General features: G+C 39.2%; 1 protein-coding gene across 4 annotated transcripts; it reads left to right on the forward strand.

The window, feature by feature from the left end:
* Window positions 1-399: 399 nt before the first annotated feature.
* On the forward strand, window positions 400-23,819 carry ppp2r3b (protein phosphatase 2, regulatory subunit B'', beta). Of its 4 annotated transcripts, XM_038721020.1 has the most exons (15): window positions 412-593; window positions 1,096-1,491; window positions 11,114-11,299; window positions 13,550-13,653; window positions 14,261-14,363; window positions 15,736-15,810; window positions 15,933-16,019; window positions 16,741-16,897; window positions 17,408-17,456; window positions 17,593-17,682; window positions 17,792-17,967; window positions 19,448-19,566; window positions 19,670-19,776; window positions 21,614-21,655; window positions 22,632-22,747. In XM_038721020.1, the coding sequence occupies exons 2-14, from the start codon at window positions 1,138-1,140 to the stop codon at window positions 21,630-21,632; spliced, it is 1,626 nt and encodes a 541-aa protein (XP_038576948.1). In that variant the 5' UTR covers window positions 412-593; window positions 1,096-1,137; the 3' UTR covers window positions 21,633-21,655; window positions 22,632-22,747. The 4 variants fall into 4 exon arrangements, with proteins under 4 accessions (XP_038576947.1, XP_038576948.1, XP_038576946.1 ...); XM_038721019.1 differs by lacking the exon at window positions 21,614-21,655 and having other exon boundaries at window positions 400-501; window positions 22,632-23,819; XM_038721018.1 differs by lacking the exon at window positions 21,614-21,655 and having other exon boundaries at window positions 413-593; window positions 22,632-23,819.
* Window positions 23,820-23,938: the final 119 nt, after the last annotated feature.

A 23,938-nucleotide genomic window follows, 5' to 3' on the forward strand; every position in this document is an offset into this window, starting at 1 on the left:
GCATAATGAGTACTTGAGTAGGCTATATTTTGATGTTCTGTTACTTAAAATTGTGAATGCAGGACTTTTACTGTGATATTGCTATTTTTGCTAAAGTAAAAGATCTGAGTTATTCTGCCCCCACTGCTGATAATACAAACCTGCTTTTACCTAAGGAAGATTTCAGATAGAGGACTTGAAATAAGCCGCACTATTGCCACTTTTACTTGAGTAAACGCAATGAAAACTTCTTCGATACTGTTCAGTAAACGTGATAATGAAGTGGAGAGATATATTTGTACAATGAAGCGACGAATGAAGCGTTTTTAACAGGTGGGCAGTGAGTACAAGTTTCTGGAGGAGAAACGGTTGGGGAGCAGTCTGGAAGAGATTACCCTTTTTGCGGAAGATCTCGCTGAAGATCTCGCGTTAGCGCTTTGTGGTTACCAAGGGAACGCGAGCCTGAGAAGTTGACCAGCTAAATGAACACCGGAGATATACCGTTATTTTTGTAATTTACAGGTAAACAGACCAGCGTGCAACATTTTCGCATATGAAGGAAGTAATGTAGAGTCATATAAACTCATGTGGCATTACCGTCCATTCACTTCAAGGTTGGTACTCTTTAGCTAGTCAGCTAACGTTAGCTTGCTAAAGCTATCCTAGCTAACAAACTGCTGTTGCCTGCTCCTATCTAGTATTTTAATACCAACTTAACCAACTCTGTCGGCCTCTTTTCTAAGTAGTCCGGCAGCTTTAAGTGGCGCTAGCTATGTAAATACTGGCTTTAAGCAGCTGTGTTTCCGACAATGGAGTTAAAAATAGCTAACGCTTAGGGTCAAAGTGTGTTTACCACGTTTACTTTTGCCTGCGGACTAAGTCATTGACGTTTCGCGCTAAAATTCAATAACGTTAGTGAGTGTTGGGTATGTACTCAAAGCAAGGACGACTGAGCCATTGCACGCGTTGTTTTCTATCAATCACTGTATTTCTACTACGATGACCAGCTCCTCGATTGTACAGTGACCCCATTATTAATTGAGGTTGTGCTAGAGATACTGAACCGCTGTTGTGTAACTTTACTGTGATGTTAACGTTACTCTTATCTCTACACAGGTGTGTTTGTCAGAGAAGCCGATTAGTAATATTCTGTAAAAAATGCCGTCACCACAAGTCCTCCAGCCGGTTCTTAAAATGAAGGTGGACGAGCTCTTTCTCAACTGGTTGAGTGATCCTGCAACCCAGTTACTGCTCAAAGATTATCTTGACCTAATCAAAAGTGGACAACACAAGGATTTGAGCAGTGGGGACGCCCAGGAAAAAAGGTTGTTGACCTTCAATGAGAACAACAATGTGGCATCCCAGAAGAACCTGGCAGAGAAGAAGCCTGCTTCCTTAAGTACTCCCTCCAGCCCCCCATCTGCCAGTACCCTGCCTTCTGGCAGTAGCAGTAATACTAGACTGACCGGACCCAATGGCAGAGTACTACGGAGGTCTGTCAGCACAAAAAAGGTAAATTATCTATTGAGACAGTAAATTAATAGATCGAATAACATTTACATGGTAACTGAATGTAAAGCATTCTGCTCATTGCTCATGGCCATGGTTCGTGACACTCTTATACATATTCTTATGGAACAGTTTAACAGGTTTAAAAAAGATTTAATTTCTTAAAATATCATGCCACATGCATTTCATCCAAGGTTGCTGTTAATAAAATCAAAAACAAGGTGTGTCCTGCGGTTTCAGCCTTCTGAAGTACCCGTGACTTATGGGTGTGTTGCAAAATCATAGTCTCAGTGAGCTCTGTCTCTGTTTGATAGCAGGTATTTGGAGTAAATCTTAGGTGCAACTAGAGAGAGGTGGGATATATCATTATTTTGCAATGTATACGTAGAATATAATTAAATCCCAAATTCATAGAGATTTTAATGGTTATCTTGTGTTTTAGTAGACTTTACTCTTAATTACTAGTTTATCTGGCACACCTGTACAGTCTGATTCATTCCAATACAACGACCTGGAAGGAATTCCATATTTCTGAAGCAAGCACGATTAAACTGCTTGTTAACTTCATTTAAATCAAGGCGGTTACGATTTGTTACACCTGCACAAAGGAGGTGTCTTTTATTTATATAGGTTGAGTTAGCTGAGAACATTTCACTTTCAACCATAAAATTGAAACCTACCTTTTATATACATGTAAGGATGCACAAAGGCCTTTTCACAGAAAACATTTTATAGTAGAAAGAAGACGAGTGTAAATAATAAATTTAATGATGGCAGAATGCCTTTCAGCTGCTTTAGTTTCAGGATGAGGGTATAGTACATATTGGCAAACTGTCATGTCTCCCTGGGACACAGAGAACAGAGCCAACATTAATGTTATTAGAAACCTTTTGCTTTCCTTTTATGACAGGTCAAGCTTTCGGCTGTGAAAAAAAGCCTAAAAACGTAACAGCCGTTTCAGATTATGATAATGATAATTATGCTTTCATGGGTTTGATAACAAGTCTATGTTGTACCGGCACTGCAGTAAAGCCAAACATTGTACCTCTCTTAGCATAAATATCCAGTTGTAAATTGATTGAGTGGCTGACGTTATGGTTGATCTTTTTTGCTTTAACCCTGAGTTTGATTATACCATCTTTCATGATTGTAGCAACAATAACTGCTGTCCGCTGCAATGTTTTTTTTTTTTTTAAATACTAACACTAGAAGTACTCAAAGGTGAACATTTTTAAAATCCTGAACACAGCGGCTTTATTAATTTATTTAATACATCCTGAGTATTTATTTTAATTTCTAGTTTCACGATCTTGGCCCAAATGAATCCTCTGGGAACTTTAATTTCCTGCGCTGACCACAAGAGGCTGCTGAGTAGCCTACAGGATCAAAGGCATTGAAGGGCTGTCCACTCTGCATTATCATAGTGGAGCCTCCATGTCTGTAGGCATATGTAGTGATTATTAGTCAAATACTTTCCAAATGTTCAGGCCTCACCCATGAATTAGTGTGGTATGCGAGGTGGGAGTGTCTAAACCTAGCCTACCCCTGGCACCCTGGTTACTCATTTTAGCCTGTGTGTTATAGATGTTACTATGCTGTGACTGGGGACTCCACAGGTAAATTTTTTGATTTTTGATTTGCGCTGCTTTGATTATAGAAGAAATTAAGCCTCACAAAGCAGTTAGAAGACTCAAAGTGTTTTTGTGTGTTTTTTCAAGGACTCTCTCAAGATGAGATATTGTGAACATAGTGAGCGTGATGACAGTGAGACAGCAAGACAGCTGGGTGCACATGTTGTGTTAGAGACGCCACCTTCCGCATGTCATTGACATGCGAAAGACAGGCGCGAGGAGGCGTTCAAGTGGTCACTGGTGCGACATGTGTTCTCTCTCTGAAACACAAGGGCTGGAGAACTAGACCGAATGTTAGACTTAGAGCAAGGCAGTTGTGCCTTGAAGATGGTGATGAGGATTTTTATTTTTGCGTTATGGATATAATTATACCCAGCCCACATGAGCTTACAAGTCACCACAAATCAATATAAACCACATCCAGAATACATTTTCCAACACTACTACTACCAAGAGTCCAAAAATATAATGTTCTATAAACATAATCAGATTTTTATACCTTCGTGTCCATAGAAATATTTATGCATTACTTAAAAAGCATATATCATTTTAATCAACTAGAAAAGTAGAAGTAAAGACTAATTAGAAAGTCTATGCTTTCTTTTCCATTCATTTCAGACAAATGTAGCCAACAACAAAAAACGTTTGGAAATGAAACATCGGTTTTTGAGCTCAAGTACACCAGAATATCTCATGTCTAGGTGAAGATACAGACATAGTCTTACAACAGGCGTTTTGTGACCCGATGAGAAATGATTCATTGCTATAACTGAACACAGGAAGAAGGGGATGTAAGACAATAAGCTCTGCAGCAGAATGTTAGTTTCCTTTGGGGTTTTTAGATTTTAGTGTTTCTCATAAGAGTGATCAGTTGGCTTTGAATATTTACCAAGAGCTTTATATCTCTCTGTCTTGTCTGTTTAACACGAGCACTTAAGATGGAACAGTAAGAGGTTTAACAGAATGGATTTGAACTTTTGGATTTTCACATCCACGTCTCTTTCCTCCCAGTGACCTTTGGAGCAACTGTTGGACAGAATGTGTATTCTGTTATGATGTGTCATGGCATGTTGCCACACTGTGCCACACAATATTAAAGGGATTGTGAGATTGTATAAAGTAATACTTCTATTTTAAGACAACAAAATGAATTCCTGCATACAGATACATTCTTCAGAGGATTACTCAAAAATTCAATTTATGTCACACAGGTGCAGCCTGGAACAGCTGGTCTGACTTTGACATCAGACACTGATATAGATAGCCTTGGTTCTCTTGTGTTGGCATTAAATACCCAGAACTCTGCCAGTGAGATGAGGTGTGGCAGCACATTCATCCTGTGTTATTTAGTCTGAAACGGATTCTGTTAAATCCTGCAAATTGTCAGAATATGTGGTCGTAGATCTTTTATTTTCACTATGCACAGTAAATGTCAGCTCCCCTTGAAAGCTTGGCAGAAGTTTCAACATTTCCTTTGTGGTATGAGTTCAGTAGATCACACACACAGATACTCAATAGTTTTAGTAAAATAGAACAGTAGAAATGAATTTACTTTTGAGGGTTTGTTTTTTCTTCTGTTTTCAGCATCCACATTTAGGATCATAGGTTATTTCTCGACATGTATTTTTATAACATGCTTGGTTGGGCTCAGCAACATTGAAGCTATTTGAAGCAGGCATCTAAGGTCACGTTATGTTGCCTGAACTGTCAGAGAGAACCAGGTGTTGAACTGTTTCCCGCAAGTCCCTTTTATTTTGGAGTCCTGGAGACTTGCGAGTAGGGTTGTGCCAAAATATCGATACCATATCATTATACATTTTTCCATGATACTGTATCCATATTCCAGCCCATCATATCAATCCATAATTTATTTATTTTTTTTAAATAGCGCTTTGATGATTTGCTCAATGCTAACGTATAATGGGAATCTCCATTAATGTGCTAATGGACATTAGTATCGCGATAATATAATCTTAACATAAACAACACATTTTGCTTCACATGCTTAACATCCTGAGTGACATACTGTGCAAATTCTTAAAGTAGATATGGTTCCTGAGCTCTGTGTGAAATAAATAAGAGCTGCTACTCTGCTGCTTCAGCACTCTACACTGACTAGCTACAGCAACCCCAAAGGGTCAAAACTCAAACCCAGAATTTCCAGTGGTCTAAATATACAGCTAGATGGAGAAGGTATGTATTTGTATGTTGCATTTTCAAAAAATCTGTAAATTCAGTGAATTTACATTTTGATGTGCCTTTTATAAAGAAATGTTTATTATATTCATTTTTCATAGTTGCTCTAAGTTCTGTAATTTAATTTATAGACTGAAAAACATGTGCTGCAGAATTGTGCTGTTTTCTAACAGTTTGGATTTGCAGCAAAAAATTAAAGAAAACCTTTTTTACGGGCAATTTGTATTCATAGTTAGACAGAGATTGTGATGTATCATTTTAGGATTGTCTAGCAATATATCAATTTTCACAGAATTGCTGTATTATTGTTATCGTGAGCCGTGTATCGTATCATGAGGTACCCTGTGATTCCCACCCCTACTTACGAGTGTAAAATGTGTACAATTGCAAACCTTGGGTTTCGGCTAGAACTCAGCTGGTCTAGGCCTTATGTGAGATTGCACAAAGAAACATGTCTGTCATCCTATGCATTTTGAGAATATTTGGCATCTTCTACATTTATGAGATTTGAGCCAAATTGATGTTTGTTTTTTTTCACCTACCCTAGTTTTGTCATTAGTCTCAATTGACTGGGGGGGGTTGTACCAGGCTGTAAACATGTTTATTTCTGCTATAAACATGTTTATTTCTGCCAATCCCCCCATTTGAACATTGAACATTTTTTTGGAGCTATACTTAAGGGGCAGTTTGAGGAACTGCAGTTTTTGGCTTAATTTTTCTGCCCTGGAAGTTGCCACTTGGTTCTGACCCTTTGCTCCACTTCCTGTGCTATGTAAACTACAAAGATTTTTCAACAAACATCCATGATAATTGTCCAACTCTGCATTTGCATTATTACTCTTATGCAAGATAGCTGATCTGCTCACATCATGTTCTGCTTGCTGGCCTTCTCTGAGCCTACCATGTTGTTATTTAATCAGGGCCTATTTTTGGCCCACTTTCACATGAATCCCAAATCCCTGTCTGAAACATCTGATTGTGGTGGATTGAGCTGGAGCTTTCTGAATTTTAGTGCAGCATCGTTACTGTACCCATGCTGTAGTCACTTATGTGTGGATTCGCTGTGGTACATGTCACTGGTTCAATCATGTTAGTAATGCAGATACTGAAGCCCACATATTATTTGTGGGACACTATGAGTGCTTGTGTTGACAGTTTAGGGATGCCCTCTGGGAAGTTTTTATCGGTTTTGCCCCACCCTTCTGTAATATGTTTCACTCCATTGTGGTTGCCTGTCTGCTCTGCATGCTGTCTCTTGAATATCACAGTTTTAGAGCAATGAGAGAGTGCCTTTTTGTTAGAACAACTTCTGAATAGTCATCGGACAGCTGGAAATTCGAACATCTAGACAATAGTCACTAAATCCAGACAGTGTGTTTAATAATCTTACCTGTTACGTAATGAAGCGAACTTGACTGGACACATGTTTCTGTGTAAATGAGATTTATCAGTATACAGATTAGACATATTTGGGGTCAGCCTGAGTTGTCATGTTTTTTTGTTTGTCACAGTGACCCATTAAAGTATGTGGACACACTTTAGCAGCCTGTCTGACCGATAGTTGCCTCACAGGGTGATGGACAACCTGCTTGTAATGGCCTTAAGATGATTTTGGTTAGTGGTGATGCTCATCCATTCTAGTTCTTCTGTAAGAAGCCTACTTACAGAAACTGTGAATGTTGTTGCTGTTCACACCATGTGTGCCTGGATTGTAAAACACCAATGGGGCTGTTACCTCATATGTAAACCCCACATCATTATCCCTGCTGTGTTTATCTCTGTTTATGGAACACACTTTCAGATTCAGGGTTTGCTTGCTCCAACACAAAAACTGTCAGTTTTCCACAGTTTCATGTGATCTACCAGGTTTTATTTCGACCTTGGTGCTTTCCTTTCCATATTTGATTTGAATTGATGAGTATGAACAAAAAGCAGCCGGTGTGAAAAGCCATCATACATGCAACTTATCAAGCATGTACAGCATCCTGTGTGGAGGATAACAGGAACTGGGTTTGAGCAGAAACCAGTGGAAAACTGTGGACTTTGTGATCCTATCATCTAAAAATACTGTGGGTGTGCTTTCACTTTCTAACAACAACATCAACAAATACAGGTTTATTTATGTAGTCTACTGATGTGGACATCTCTGTACCGTTTCTGTTGAATTAACATTTACATCAGCAGGCGTATAGTAGGTAGGTGTGGGGCTTTCCCTGTGTACAGTCAGTGCAGTGAAGCTGTAGATCAGCATATTCATGGTGAATTGAGGTAATTGCCATCACTCCAGGACAGCAGCAGCCGGAAGCAGATGTTTGTTAGAGGACTAAAGATACACCCTTGTTTCTCCAGATCGAGTTTCTTGAATTACCGCAACAGTGCTTGCTGGTGCTTTTAATAGGTGCAGACTGGTTTGGTCATCATTCTTTGAATTTGACATGCCCAACCCCCTCTCTCTTTCCTGTCAACTATAATAAGACGTGGAATGGCTGGCAGTCCAAGCTTGCAAAGGGAAGGCAAAACAAACACCATCATTAATTGGAAAAACAAACTGCAGGAAAGTTGATTATATTTACAGTATGTCTTAGTTTTGTGTGTGTATCATCTTGTGATTTGACCTACACTCTTGTTATCTATTATTAAGTAGTCATACCTGGGTTTTATTTATTTGCCAATGCCTCAAGTGTCTGTCTGCTGTTTTTGTGATTTATACTTTCAGGCAGATTTAGTAACAGATGTAAGCAGATTTAGCAGAAGTAACATGTGGTTTTCATTATATTTCATCACTTCAGGGATTTTACTTTGAATTTTCCTATTAGCGTATCTATGTGCTGTCCAAAAGAGAGGGGGTCCAGTTTGCAGGGCTCAGAGCACAAGCAAAGATTCTCTGGTATTCGTCGTGTGGGAGCTTTTGAGAAAGTAAGCCAGTGAACATGAGCAGTGTGTCATTGTGGTATCGATGTGCATCCCTCAGTTGGCTTCTGTAGCTGCTGCAAGCTGCAACAACAGGTCTGCCTCTTTACATAACCTTCCATGAGTGCTGAAGGAATGCAAACTGGAAAGGGCAGATCCATTGCACACACACCCCTCCCATCCCACACATACACTAAGTGACTCCCATACACATACATCCCGTCACTTCTTATCTCACCAGCGGCTTTGAGGCAAGGGCTCCCTGACCCTGTGCAGTGTGGGTTTGTGTGTGCGTATGTGCGCATTGTATCGAGACTGGGACAGAGCAGCAGGCAGAGCTGAGATTGTGCGACTAGATCTGAAATGGGAGAGTGTGTCACAGTAGCAGCTGCTCCCTTGCATTAAGAGGCTCTCACTCTGACAGAGGACAATCACAGGGACACAAACGCAGAGGACTTCCACTGCCGCCACTGCCTTTTGCTTACATTGCTGACTGGTACTCAGTCATTTGTACAGTGAAGAGGATAACACTAGATTGAGTCTTGTGTTTGTGTATATGTGTTCCCCATCCTGTCTGGAGCGAGGATGAGGATGAGGGAGTTGTCTCTGCGTCAGGACCCTGACCTGAGGAAGGAGTTGGCTCTGCTGGCACGCGGCTGTGACTTTGTTCTGCCCTCTCGGTTCAAGAAGAGACTCAGAGCCTTCCAACAAGGACAGGCAGGTGTTTTTATGAGTATACACTGTACCACACAGGCTGTGCTGGCCTGTCAGCCAGTGAACATGTCTATTAATGTAGACTGGTATTTGTGGGCTTCATATCTTGGTATTCAGAGATGCGTTAGTACAAATTTGCTGTATTATAGGCTGCTCTTAAAGTAATGTACCTATTCCTCCCTGTTAACAATTATTCTTAACAAAGTGGAACTTTAGGTGTTGTTGGAGCCAGCTGCTCCTTGGATAAGTGAGGAAAAATGAGCGGTTACATGATTTTATTTAAAACTTTCATCAAAAAGCTTACACACACTAATGTGCCATATGAAATGCGATTGTTGTTCAATCATATACACTTTTGTTAGTGAACTACTTTTGCAGTTCTTACATTGTACAGAGAGATATGAAATGTGAGCCGTGGTTATTGGGTGATGTTTCATCTTGTGTTGTGGTATGTTTTGCTCAGCTGCTGTACTGTCGTCTTTAAGACCACATCATTGTGGATGTGCAAAATGTCATGAGGCTTAGCGGTTGTGCTCAAGAGCTCTGCTAGCGGTTAGCATGAAGCAAGAGAGAGAGGGGGACAGTGCTGGGCAGGGCAACAGGAGATGTTTATGTCCTTTTATAGCCATGGCTGACACCAATACATGGGACAGAGAAGAGCAGAGGATCAGCAGCATTTATCATTTATCAGGTTAAAATGAGCTGATTACCACTGGCAGAAAAAAGCAGCACATTTTCAATCAGTATTGACACATATACATGTAGAAGTTGACATGTCTAGATTTAGCCCCCTTATGTTATCATCTATAATTTTAAGGATTTAGATCATGTTTTCACCTGATGATTATATGTAGGCTTTGTGAAATCTAACTAGAGGTGAGAACAATGGGTAGAATGTGTTGGAATAAACAAACGACACAATGGTATTTTTATCTCTTAGCAGAGGACTGTGTGGGGTCTTTTTATGTGATTATTAAAGGCCATGGAGACTGATCCAGTTAGCAAATTCTTGAGTTATGTAAATAGTCTTTGGGTATGAGATGACGATTGAGAGTGAAGCATGCTCTGCTCAAGCTGTTTTTAGTAACACATTTGGATCCTAATGCATTCTGGCTATGAAAATATCTTCCTCTACAGCAAGACACCCAGGGTAGATGTTATCAATGAATATGATCTTCTCACAGTATGTCAGCTGTGCCCAGTTGGAAAATCATACTAGTTTGGAATCAAATATGTCATTACATTAAGGTGTGGGCCCAAAGTTGCATGACGTCATTGTTACTAGACTTTTATATATAGGTTTGGATACACTGGTTTCCAGTGCCATGATTAAAAAGCTTAATAGCATATGCTGTAAAGCCCTCACACATGTAGCTATTATTTTGGGTCATAGGCAAAAGTAGTTAAAAGGACACAGACACAGATGCTCAACCTCTGACATACAGGAAGGTTTCTGTATAAATGACAGGTGTGGCACTTTGGAATGAGTTGGTCAGGTACAGAGAGTAGAGATTTTACTCGAGCTAAGCCTTGTGTCCATTAATGACTTAAAGCTAACAGACCCTAAACCCCTACTGTAACACACACAATTCATCCATCACTGATGTTATTTGTAACACGTACAATTTATTGATATTTTTGATAGTATTGTCCCTCTCCAGAAAAATGCAGTCAATAAGACGGATGTGTTCAAATCTTTTACTAATTAAAGATCCAGTCAGTATTTGTTAAGCACATCATTTACACATATATTAACATGGATCATAACACTAAGAGTTTGATTTATGAATGAAATCTAAGCGTTCTGTGTTTTCTTGAACTGACTATTGAAAATATCTCCTTTAAAATGACTTTTAAAAATGTTTTTAAAAACTTTTGTGGTTGTCTGGTGTTTCCATATCTCATGTTGTTTAGAGCTACCATTTTGTTTACAGTTATTTTCAAGTAATGACTACTACTCATTTCCCATTAAGATACCAAAACAAAAAAGCCTTTACACCAATTAGTTGACATAACTTAGATGGTTAATTTATTTATGTATGTTCAAATGCTTGTGTGTATTATATAAAAAGAATTTGTGTGAAGGCATTAGCACATGCTGGAATGTGTGAGCTGTGAGGTGTTAGCTTTTGCTAGCATCAGTAGCTAACAGTTTATTTCTGTGTTTATCTCAGGCTCAGGTGAGGACGCAGGAGCCCGTCACCACAGCGTTGAGTGAAAGCATTCCAAAGTTTTACTTCCCACTGGGACGGCCGCAAGCCAACCTCAACATCGACAGCCTCATTTCCAAAATTGAGAAAATATTTTCCCAATTCCCAAATGAAAGGGCCACCATTGAGGACATGGGGCAGGTTGCCAAGGTGAGAATGTGATTTGTAGCATGGAGGTTTAGCTGCCACCCAGCAAATTATTTTCATTAGTGCCATTTAGTTACTGACTTTACGAATGTTTGCAGATTTTAAAACGCTCTGAAAATATTATCTCTCTCCCTGAGAAATGTGAGCAATGTCCTGGGGGGGAACCCAAGTGACGAGAGAAATGGCCGCTAGGTTTCCTCAGGGAAGTCTTTTAAAGGTACAATGTGTAAGAGATGGCCAGATGTTTTGTTTAAAACATTAAAAAAAGAAACTTGATCAATAGAATATGAAGAAGAAGATGTATTGTGTTGCAGATATATCTACTGAAGTTAGCAAGCTAACCAGCTAGCCCCAGCCACTCCTGTGTTAGAAAACCACTTGTGCCTCTGCGATCACTGTAGCGTCCAGTCTGCTCTCAGCCCAACATGAGAGGACAAAGAAGTAGTGCCCCAAGGGCTTGTCAATCAATGCTTCTGCACAAGCTGCTCTCCCTTGACCTCTCGTTCCTCTGCTACCTTTTTTTGTCTCTGTGCCACCATTTGAACTGTGGGAAGACTGGGTGTCCAATTGCTGTTGTCTGGGGACATACCGGAGGCGGGAGCGCCCTGAAGCGCTGCCCGCTTCTTTTTGGCACTCATGTTAACCAATTGGGCTGTTCAGACAGAGCTGTGTTGGTACAACCGCGAGCAAAACTGGCAAGAAAGCACACTGATAATTTATTAAACCATACAAATTATATATAATTTATGACATAAATGATCTGATTCTGATAAATCATGAAATATACGTCCCATGTTTGCCAATCCTTGATTTCTCTGACCTCTCTCACCGCCATTCTCCTGGAGTTTCAGTTCCCCTGATTCTTCCCCCTCCTCATGATGAAATAGCAAAGTCTTACCATCCACTATAACCATTGTGTTTTTAAATTTTATACTTGGGGTGTGATGAGAAACTGAGCCCACAAGATCGAGACAAAACAAGATTTTAAACATTATTTTCTACACCAATCCTATGGTAGAAATGTTTTATTTATTTAAAGGCAAACACACAATTCAGGTGGCAGGTGACAATGCAAAATCTAAAACTATAACAGAATATAATACACTAAGGCTGTCAGGCATTCTCACTTTCAGATATGTTTTCTCCTGTAGATCAACTTTTCTCATGTAATATCATCCCTGCTGAGTCAACACACATGCAGGCATGATTTAGTCTTCCCTCCTCTTTTGTGTTTTGTTTGGGGTAGTAACCTCTTTCAAGGTGCATGTGGCACCTTTTCACCTCAATGATAAACGAATTATATAAATTCATTTTAATTCAGTTATAAACTCTTGGACTTTAATTGCCCCTCTGGTTCAGCATGTTTTCTGCTCATGTTCAAAACTCTGTAAATTCAAAATTACAAGACTATAATTGAAAATTCATAATAATTGTTACTTATTATTATACTCTGCTGAGTATTAACGTTACTTTGTTGCTCTGCTGGTAGGAACGTAGACCCTTCAGACATTCTGGAAAAGAAAACTAACTGAAAACACTTCTGATGAGGCAGAAATCAACACATTCTCACAAATGTTAACTTCGGCACCTCTGATAAAGTGCAGCTCACAGTCCCAAACAGAGCAAGTTTGCGCCTCAGTTATTAGATGTTTATATTGCAAAAAATACCAGATACTTTACCACTCTGGCTGCAACTCCCAGCGCGAGAGCGAGTTCACTTGATTGTTATCACAGCGTACACCGGTGTCGCATCAGCTGGGCCGAGTTGATTTGCTCTGTGAGTCGTCGTTATCAGTTATAGATTTGTTTTTCACTGTGTGAGTCTCACAAGACAGTTTTTAACCTGATGAAAAATCTCGTCACATTTTAATCTCGTGGAACGACATCTTGTCACACGGCTACTTATTACACATATTATAGGGTATTATAAAGATCAGATTATAAGCTGTAATTATACATATGATTAGAAAAGAGCAGGGGAGCAGAATGACTTAAAGATCAGCCTGGCTGAGGGGGAGGAGGATGTGAAATGCCTCCTATTTGTTTGGAGCATGTGACCAGGAATTACACATTGTACCTTTTGTGATGCAACACTGCGCTACTTTTCATGTGTCATTAACAGTGTCGTGTGTTATTGTGTTGTTCCTTTCTGTACTAAAGATCACGTGTATCTTGGAAGTTTCAGAGCTTATTTAAAATGTTTCCCATCCCATCACACACTGCCCCATCTCTCCTGCTTCCTTGTCTCCCTAGGCCTGTGAGTGTCCCCTCTACTGGAAAATGCCATTGTTCTGCTCGGCTGGAGGCGACAGGACCGGCTTCGTGTCTGTTCACAAGTTTGTGGCTATGTGGAGAAAGTAAGACAATTGGTCCTTATTCTCACTGGACCAATGGTATACTCGCAGCTTAATGACTCATACAATGTCCTCCGAACAATGATGACCACTTGTTAAGATTGCTCTGCTGTCATGGCATTTTCCTTTTTCTTTTGTAAACAAAAATTATTGATCACAAGGGAATAGTTGCTGGCATATACAGTGGTTGAACGAAAACATCCATTCAGGGACTTTATGCGTGAAATTGAATAGAATACCATAGGGCTTTTGTAATGGTGGCTGGCGCTTAGCTGTGTGCTGTTGTATGCAATAGGCATGCTCTTGTATTAATGCTTGAGCCTCCAGAGAACTGGACAGATCTGGCCTTTGACTTGAGCTCATGACTGAGCCATTCTAAGATGAGAGGCCACAACAGACGCTTGCATTATTTCCCCGTTGCTACCATAACACTCAATGCTCGTAATCACCAGGCAGCGATTCAGAATCCTAATTTCAGAATGTATTATACCTTTGAGGGGAACAATTTCAAACGTATGCTCTTGAAAGAATGATAAAAAGGATAGCGAGAACATAAGGAGTGAAATGGGGAGTAACCTTGCAACCATCTGTTCTCTCTTTTCTTCTCCAGAACTCTGCAGACCTGTCACGATGACGCTTCTAAATTTGTGCACCTCTTGGCCAAGCCTGGCTGTAATTACCTGGAACAAGACGACTTTATTCCATTCCTGCAGGTACTGGCTGCAGCACACCCAGGGAGAGGGCTGTGCTTGGCAATGTGGGATGGCAAAATTGCATTGGCTTGGGCAGTGTGAACTGGAGTTAATTTTTGGATTGGCTTGCTGACGCAGTGCTTTTTCATGTGGCGGAGGACTAATTCAGGGACGTTACTATAAGCTGAAAATGTAGTGGAGGTGGGTGTACTTAAGGGAGGTTCCATTGGAGCAGACTCAAGCTGAGTAGAAATTCACCAGGGAGGATGGAGATGGATTTGGGTATCATACACACATAGCACCAAAATAATCCTAGAAAACATTGATCGATTTATCAAATTGTTTCATAAGAATAGTCTAATTGACTGTTTGGTTAGTCTTACCATGTGGACCTGCTGTGCTGGCAGTTTGTATTCTCATTTTCCCCTGACAAGCTGTTGGTGCTCCACACTAGCCCCGCCCTACACCTGATTCATTTTCATGCTGGCAGGAGCGGCAGGGCTGTAGTGAACACCCGTTAGCATACGAGCAGAGATGCCTTGTGGCACACACAGTTTAATTTGTATGGTTCCGCTCAGCAAATTGACTTTGACTGTTTTGATGAATGAAAGGCGGATTGCAGTGGAGTAGATTTGACTGTCCCCGCCTGTTTCCTGTGCCCTGTGATTTATGTGTTTCTCTATGATTTAATTTCTCACAGTAAGAGTCAAAGAGGCGCGACGGCTGCCCTGAAATAAGGCCTTTTAATTTCATTGCCGCCTTCGCATTTATGTCAACAATTTTTTTCCCCCAGCAGAAGGGAAGGGGTTTGAATAAAAAAAAGACATGGGCAAGCTTCTTGGCAAAAATATAGAATATATAGAGTTCATTTGGAGTACAGCACTCCCCCTGTGACTTTATGACATGTGGAAGGAGAGAAGGTTAAGAGCAGTCACTAGCAGACGTTTTTTCTCTGGCCTTCTCACAACTTTGCTGTCAAATCAGAAAAGCTTAAGCTCATCCCAAAACCGGTTGACCCAGTGTTTTCTGACTTCAAAGAAACATTTAAAATTGATGGCCTCTCCCAACAAGGCCTGGAGCCTTTTCTTTACATTTCAGAATTTATAAAGCATATGGCATGACAGTGATGTAGATAGAAACTGACAACTTCTGATGTTTGAATAAGTATGCATTTATATGCTTACTCTGAATGTCATGTGCTTTGTCTACCAAAAAAGAAAGACGTGTGGTTTGCCATTAAACTCACCTCTCAGAGTAACTGCAGAATTTAACTGAACATGTGTATTGAAATCTTTGAGTTGTTCTTTTGCATTTGTGTTTGTTAGTTTTGGGTTTTTTTTTTTATGGAAATGAGGCACAGACAATATGAGCTGACTTTACTTTATGTTTTCAGGATGTGGTGAACACACACGCAGGCCTGGCCTTTCTAAAGGAGGCACCGGACTTCCACTCACGATACATCACCACGGTATACTACCCTAACACAACTAGTAGCACATTACTATTGCAAAACTGAAAGTAGTGACACATTAAATAGCGCCGCATTAATTCATTTAGTTAGACATGACAACGCTGCCAACTGTTTTTCAGGTGATTCAGAGGATATTCTACAATGTGAATCGGTCATGGACTGGAAAAATAACAACTTCTGAGCTCAGAAAAAGTAACTTTCTTCAGGTAAGTGTCTCAAATTCATCTATTTTCTGTTACTATATGTCCCTGCTGGTCCTTTAAACATCTAAATCATACATCTCTTATGTTTTAAATACACTGGAATTTGAAAGTCATTAAAATTTCAGTCTTTATTTTCAGTTGCACAGTCACAGGTTTTAATAGAAACCTTAATGCCTTAATGCTGAACCTAATATAAATACTAACATTTAGTTATTATTAATTTATTTATTTTACAATAATCAGTTTGCTTGCTTTTTTCCAAAAGAGAAACCTGTGTTAATAAGAAATGACTTATTGGAAGAAAATTCCATTTCATATCAATTCAGGTCTTATTTTTTAATCATTTGACCAATCATTTCTATCTGTTTTGGTAACATTCTCGCCAATGTAATTGCTGGAATCTGGGAACGCGACAACGTTCATCTCCAACTGGACAAAACACATGTGTTGTCAGATAATGACGCAGGTTGTAAACAGTTTAACAGTTTACTCACATTATCTAAACCACTTTATTTGGAGGTAAAACTAAGAGAGAGGACACCTAAAATATTATAACTCCCCATTGCACTGAAACACTGTTTGCACGTACAACTCCACCAAGTGTAGTAGGTCTAAGGTGAACAAGGAAGTTGGTCTGTAAACTATAATAGAAGTTTACAATTTATAATATTAACAGTGTTTTGTTAAATAGTACATAAAAAAAACTTCTTTTTTTCTGTCCTAGAATGTGGCGTTGCTGGAGCAGGAAGAGGACGTGAACCAGTTGACAGAGTTCTTCTCCTATGAACATTTCTATGTTATCTACTGCAAGTTCTGGGAGCTGGACACTGACCATGACCTCTACATAGACCAGAAGGATCTGGCACAGCACAGTGACCAAGGTGCGGAAGCCAACTACACTAGAATGGACTCATTTTGAAATATGTTGCAGAATTTGTTGTATTTGGATAAAATGCATATCTTATAATGACATTCAGATTTGTTGGCACAGTCAGTAGGCTGAAACTCACACACAAACACATACTGGGGGGGGGGGGACATGTCTTTGACACGTCTACCCCACACACTCAACGCCACATGTTCTTGGTTGATGTACTATGAGTGAGACAGGGGAAATGAGACACAAGATCAATTGGAGAGCAGCGTATATACTCTGCTCCAATGACGCCATGTCTGGAACAATTTCTACTACTATATGGTCAAAATGATGACCAGAGGATTTATAGCATTGTCAAGATAAAAAAGAGCTTCCCTAGCAAGTCCGGATTTACAGTCTGCGAGAATGGATTACATGTGTTGTGAAAAAGCTGTACATTAAGTGAGAGCTTTTGTATAAGAGAGAACTTTTTGTGTCTGGATTGTAAGTAATCTTTTTCCTATATTTTTTCCAGCACTCTCCCATAAGATGATTGAGAGAATATTCTCAGGAACAGTAACAAGGTGAGTAAAAATGTAATAGAGTTTAAAGGATGCTTATCATAAGTAGTAAATAATTCTATTGAACAATGTTTTAGAAAAGATGCATTATATGGTTTTATTTCACCTCTGGTTTCAATTGTGTGGTTTATTCCATCAGAGACAGACGGGTGTATAAGGAAGGGCGTCTGAGTTATGCTGATTTTGTCTGGTTCCTCATCTCTGAGGAGGACAAGAAGACTGACACCAGGTAGCTGGACTCAAAGCCGCACTGATTGCATCTTCTGTTTCTTTACAGCCTTTGTGTCTTTTCTCACATGCACTTCTGCTCGCTGATCTTTCCCATTATCTGTGTGCAGTATAGAGTACTGGTTCCGCTGTATGGACATGGATGGGGATGGCGTGCTCAGCATGTACGAGCTGGAGTACTTCTATGAGGAGCAGTGCCAGAAGCTGGAGGCCATGGCTATTGAGCCCCTTCCCTTCGAGGACTGCCTCTGTCAAATGCTGGATCTTGTCAAGCCTGAGGTCGAAGGTCAGACCTGTTTTACATGAATACTCTCAAGAGTTCACACACCAGAGAGTCTTAATAGGTTAAATTTTTCTAACACACATACACATTTTCAGGCCGGGTCATTGATCATTAGCTGAGAGAACCGTTATAGATGAGAGACTGAATGCCTGATCTGGACTGCCTGCAGCCAGCTGTTAGTGTCATCTACACCATTAAATTCCCTCCAGCACTTAGCTTTTCCACTATGCCATTTAGAAGACAGTAGTCCATGGTGAGGGTATGCATATTTAGTATTGCTAGCCACAGCAAGAATGTGACTGTTAGTTGACCTGGTGGTATGCTGTACTAGTGGAGTTGTGATATAACGTAATGAGATGTAACAACCTGACTGTCTTTGAGGCAGCTGTGCCTCCTCCCATCAACACAACTTTTACAATGTTAACAGATTTAAAAAGGTCTGTTAAAATTTTACATTAAATGCCACATTCTTTTGGAGTTTTGAGGTCTGCGGTACAGGCAACAGGCCTACATTTGATGGCAAGGAACGTGACATAATATGCTGATCAGATGAGTCTGATTTTTATAAACAACACACAGAACGTCAAATCTTTTTTCTGCTCATTCAAAAGCAGAAAGTATGATCCATTTCAGACAGCGCATAATAAGTTATCTGTTGTGTTTAAAGTTAATTTTAAGATTTTATACTTTGAGAGCTCATTTACTGTATGTCTTATTGTAAGGTAAAACATCTTAAACTTTGAGCTAAGCAGCAGCATCTAAACAGCAGCCATGGCTCCTTTTCTGGAAGTTTCATTTGAAGGCTTAAAATTAAAGGTGATTGGGCTTTTGGTGTCAGTACCCCTGAGCTTTATAAGCAGTCACATGAGAAGGTTAGGCTGGCAACATCCGTGTGATGTTTAAAATCAGCCTTTCAGTTTATTTGACACAGGTTTGAAACAGATGAGGTTGATGACTTTTTTTCATTATGCAATTAATCATTTTATATCATTGATCTGATAAAAATCCAAACATTTGCTGGTAATAGATTATCAAATCTGAAAATGTTCTGTTTTCACATCTTTATAAATTGAATATGTTTTGTTTTTTAACCAAAACAATTTGAAGACTTCACATGGGGCTCAGACACAAGGATGATTCAGTTGGTGAAAAAAGTATTGAAAGATTCTTTGAATAAAAAAAAGAAAAACATAGTTGCACAAGTTTAATATACTGTGGCCCAGACAGTTTTTGGTTTGATCAGTAGGAAAAAGGCCACATCCTTAAACCCTACATCTAGAAAATGAGGGAGAGTGACTGACATTTACTGAGTCCGCCAAGTCTCAGGCCAATTTTGAAAGCTAGATTTGACGGCAAAGTCATGCTGAAAACCTTGAAGTGAGACCTCTTAAATACTTTAATAATACCCATGCCATAAATCATCTGTCACTAGTTAAGTTTGTGTGTGAAAACCTGTCTAAAGTGCATATTTTATCCCATCCAGGTAAGATCACTCTGCGGGACCTTAAAAGGTGCAAGTTGTCCCACATCTTCTTCGACACTTTTTTCAACATAGAGAAATACCTGGACCACGAGCAGAGGGACCCATTCTCTGTTATAAGGGTAAGGTTCAACTCTGATTGGATGTCACCAGATGTGAGATAGTATCAGGACTTGTTTTCCTGTCAGAGGTCAAGTGTATCATGAAACCTGTTGTGTTTTTAAGGAGGTGGAGACAGACGGCCAGGAGGTATCAGACTGGGAGAAATATGCTGCAGAAGAGTACGACATTCTAGTGGCTGAGGAGGCTGCCAACGATCCGTGCAACGAAGTGTAAGTCTGATTTGACCTGTGGGACTGTTCAATAAGGCTGAAGTTACCATCCTGGGGCCTTATTACAGAAACAAGCCACCTGTCTTAACTAAAGTTTCAAATACTATCTTTCTATTACAAAAGCACTTCCTTAATTCATCGTTGTGTCCTATCCTATCTCAAACCTTAACTTAAGAAATCCTAACTAGAGCTGTAAATTCGATTCTTGAATCGGCACTCGTCCTGTCATGCCTGTATCTGTGTTTAGAATATACACGAGGTTGCTTCTATCCATGACGGCTCGCTCACTTAACTTGTCACTGGCTAGCTAACTTGTTCTAATGGACAAGATGTCGATCAAATTCAAAATGAATCATTTTAGCAGTCGACCCATAAATATATAATTCCCGGGAAATTGTTGGGCTTCTGTAAATAACATCACAGAGTACGGTCTAGACCTGCTCTTTTATGAAAAGCGCTGTGAGATAACTGTTGTTGTGATTTGGCGCTATATATAAATAAAATTGAATTGAAAATTGAAAAATACATGATCAGGGAAATTTAAAGAATCGTCATACTGTTTGAAGTAGCCTTTCAGTCTTAATATTTTGGTGTTCATGTTGTTCCCCATCTTCAATGTAATGTAATTGCCATACAGACCTTGCTGCCATTTTGGCAGTTATTTTGAATTTAGGACAGGCTCTACATAATCTTAATTTATTATTCCTAATTTAGGCATTTCATCAGTTCAGGACGGTTCTTTAATAGCTAAAATACTATCCTAAGAGGAAGGATAGGATTTTTTTTCTTAAGTTAGCAGTTAGGAAACATGTTTGTGTAATACCAAAAATCCTAAATGTCATCCTAAACTGAGATAAGATGGGATTTCAGACTTAGGATGTTTCTGTAATGAGGCCTGAATTTATCATACTGCTAAAAGTATGAACTTCAAACTTGAGTGAAATAAAAATCTTTCACTTTGACTCTTACCCATAATCTTAAAAAAGCTATAACAGTTATTACATTTCTTAGAACTTAAAATTGCTCTTAAATTTAAGTGAGCTTGATGGCTGTAGTAATGGAACTTTCTATTGTACCTTGTCTTCCAGCTGCAGAATTTCTTTCCTGCTCCAGTTTAGTTTTCTTTTTTTATCAATTTCAGCCAATTTCTTATAATTTCATCTCCATTTGAATTCTATAAATATATTAAGATTGTTAATTTCTCATGGTAATTGCCAGTGGAGATAAAAAGGGATTCACACAAATAAAATTTACTTTTATGAATAATACAATTACATGTGTTTTTCCAGAATAATCACTGTGTAAAATGTATGGTCTTTTCGAAAGAATGAACAGCATGGCAGATGTAGGGTAAATCCTTGTCTCTGATTGACTCTTCCTGCTTGAAGCATACATATGATTAAACATTTGATCACTTAAAGTTTTCACTTAAAGCTTTTAAAGGTTATTCCGACACTTGGCAGCTGGTAGCAGCGAATAACTTTTTTACTCCTAAGTTTTTGCTATACAGCAAGTGTAAAAGTTTGATAAATAGGGGCCCTGATTATTGTATTAGCTATTATAATTACAAATATTTATCATGAATATGAATTCTGTATTAACAATATTGTATGGAGTCTATTGTGCAGTCAGACAGTGATGGTTTAGTACAAAGTTCAGTACTCAAAAAGAACATTGCAAACAATTTTCTGCCTAACTGGACAATGTAGTATAGCATATTGACCAAGCTTGATGTCCCGTTGCTAAGACTGGCCATTATGTCCAGCAGCAGAGCCCCTGTGAGAGTGAGTCAGGGGTAGATGAGGCTATTGACAGGTATGTTGTGTGGCGGTTTTAGGAACACCACTGACTTCTAAAAGCAGGCTGCTAACCAGAGCAGGTAAGACACTCAGGGTACTAGCAGGGTGTAAGTGTTCTCCTTCTCCTACTATTCCTCCTTCTCTCTAAGCAAGTCTAGGTCTAAACCCACTCCTAACTTCTACTCTCACCCCGGCAGTCTGAGCACACTGTTGACAGCAGATAGTTGTTTTGTCAGACAGCACAGTATCATGTATATGTAGTCATGTGTTAGAGCTGGGAGTCTGTTTTTGTACCAGACCATTTCTGTTTTTATCCTTCCTGCACTCTCTCTCCATGCCTTTATGTTTTGCTCCTTTGTCCTTTCCAGTCACACTGGTTTGTTGAAAATCTGTCTGTTTAGAGAAATAGTTCGACATTTTGGGAAATCTGCCTTTTGACTTTCTTGCCAAGAGTTAGATGAAAAAAAATCGACACCACTGTCATACCTGTACATGTTCAATGTAAATACGTTATATCTTGTTTGTTTAAAATGTAAAAAAAAAAAAAAATGTGAACATGACGTGGTTTTACAGGGGCTATCTGCCAGACTATTTCTTGGCCAGGGGCAGTAACTTTCTGGAGTCTTGTTGGTAGACTTGCAGAGACTTGTTTTTACACTTTGGTTTTTGTACAGATTAAACAAACACATTCATATATAACATCTTATTCAGTGTGTTTTAGAGGTGTTGGTAGGCTTATATTGTGTAACCTTTTGACAAAAACATGCTAGCAGTTTTACCTGTTTCCAGTCTTTGTGCGAAACTACGCTAAACGGCTTCTTGTGGTACCTTCATATTTACCATACAAACATTAGAGTTGTATTGATCTTCTCAACAAGAAAGAAGGAGAATAAATTATCCAAATGTCAAACAATTTCTTTAAAATGGGTATCATGTAGCACATTTAGAGTAAGTAGTACTGTTGGCTGTGTTGGACACACATATTTGAGTATATTGAAAAGCAAGCTCTCTCTCTGAGTGATATATTACTGATCTTTTCTCCATGTGTGTGTTTAGGTATGATAATCCTTTGAGCCCTATAGGGCAGCACATCTCCAGTGACCTGGGTCTAACAAAGAGACACTTCTTTGAGATCCCCAGTCCACACTGCAACCTGGACCTGGATGAATATGAATATGAAGATGACTTTGAATGACCCTCGGCCCTGTAGCGTTTTCTCACAAGCATGCTGAGCACCATGGCTAACACAGAGCGCAACCAGCAGTGTTAGTGGATGAATCGCATCAAGCCAGAGATTTACAGGTTCAGGCCCAGTACTCGTCTCGCGTAACAGGAAACACGTCAATAAACAGGGAGTGAAAACAAAACCAGAGGACACTGTCGGAGCACGGGTGGGTTCAGATGTGTTGGAGGAATTGACACAGTATCACATGTTTGACCAGGAAATGTGAAGCAGTCTGAGTAGAAGGAGGTTCTTCACATTACTACTATACTAGATGTTTTAATATTTTCACCAGCCGCACTTAAAGAAGTCATTACAACTGACTTCATGATGTCACAGGCAACAAATTTAGACCTTTGCTCCATTCCCACATGATAACACATCCATTTGCATGTAATGCTTTGTACAAATAATGTTTGGGGCAAGTGTTATTTCATCTTAACATCAGTACTGTGTAGTCACATGAGCTAAATCCCATTCATTACACACTGGAGCTCCCTGGATTTGTTGGACAGAAACTACGTTGATTAGATTCAGGTTTTGAACTAATTATCATCTGAAGTCATTGGCTAATGTTACATTCCAGTGATCATAACAGAAGGTTTTCTATACAACTGTAAATTCATTAATTTATGTTTGTTGAAATAAGAAGTTACCGTAAATGCCAAATCAGCCACCATTGAGCCTGCTGTGTACACACACACACACACACACACACATACACACAGAGTTCAGACTGCCACACACACTGTATATTGTACAGACCTGTATTCATTATGACATAGATTTACTGTATGTGTGAGTTGGGGTTATAAATTATTAGAGATGAATTTATAAATATCTGTAAATATTTATTCTGTGCTTGCTGTGTTGTAAATGATTGGGGAACGTGTTTTAGAATGTGTTATTTTCTATGTTATAAAGTACTTAATTTGAATGTGCTTTGACAGAACAAAAGGAACCAATTTTAAAAATGTTTTGCTTTTCTTTAAATTAATAAAGCCTTGGAAGAGTAAAGAGAATGGATTGTGCAATTTAATTTGATCTATCTAGTATCATATATTCACTGTTAGATTTTTAACACTATAGATGTTAGCTAAATACCACAGAAACAATCATATTTCCAGAATGTAAAAAGCAC

The sequence above is a fragment of the Micropterus salmoides genome, unplaced genomic scaffold (genome assembly GCF_014851395.1).
Source record: "Micropterus salmoides isolate LMB-PRFRI ecotype aquatic unplaced genomic scaffold, ASM1485139v1 Ms_hic_scaffold_15, whole genome shotgun sequence".
Classification (NCBI taxonomy): Eukaryota; Metazoa; Chordata; class Actinopteri; order Centrarchiformes; family Centrarchidae; genus Micropterus; species Micropterus salmoides.

What these genes read in the sequence shown, in the direction of transcription:
- ppp2r3b (XM_038721019.1), top strand. Translation starts at nt 1,138, where the DNA reads ATGCCGTCACCACAAGTCCTCCAGCCGGTTCTTAAAATGAAGGTGGAC. An exon ending in GGTCTGTCAGCACAAAAAAG is followed by an intron (nt 1,492 to 11,113) that starts GTAAATTATCTA and finishes TGTTTATCTCAG; the next exon opens with GCTCAGGTGAGGACGCAGGA. An exon ending in TTCTCAGGAACAGTAACAAG is followed by an intron (nt 17,457 to 17,592) that starts GTGAGTAAAAAT and finishes TTATTCCATCAG; the next exon opens with AGACAGACGGGTGTATAAGG.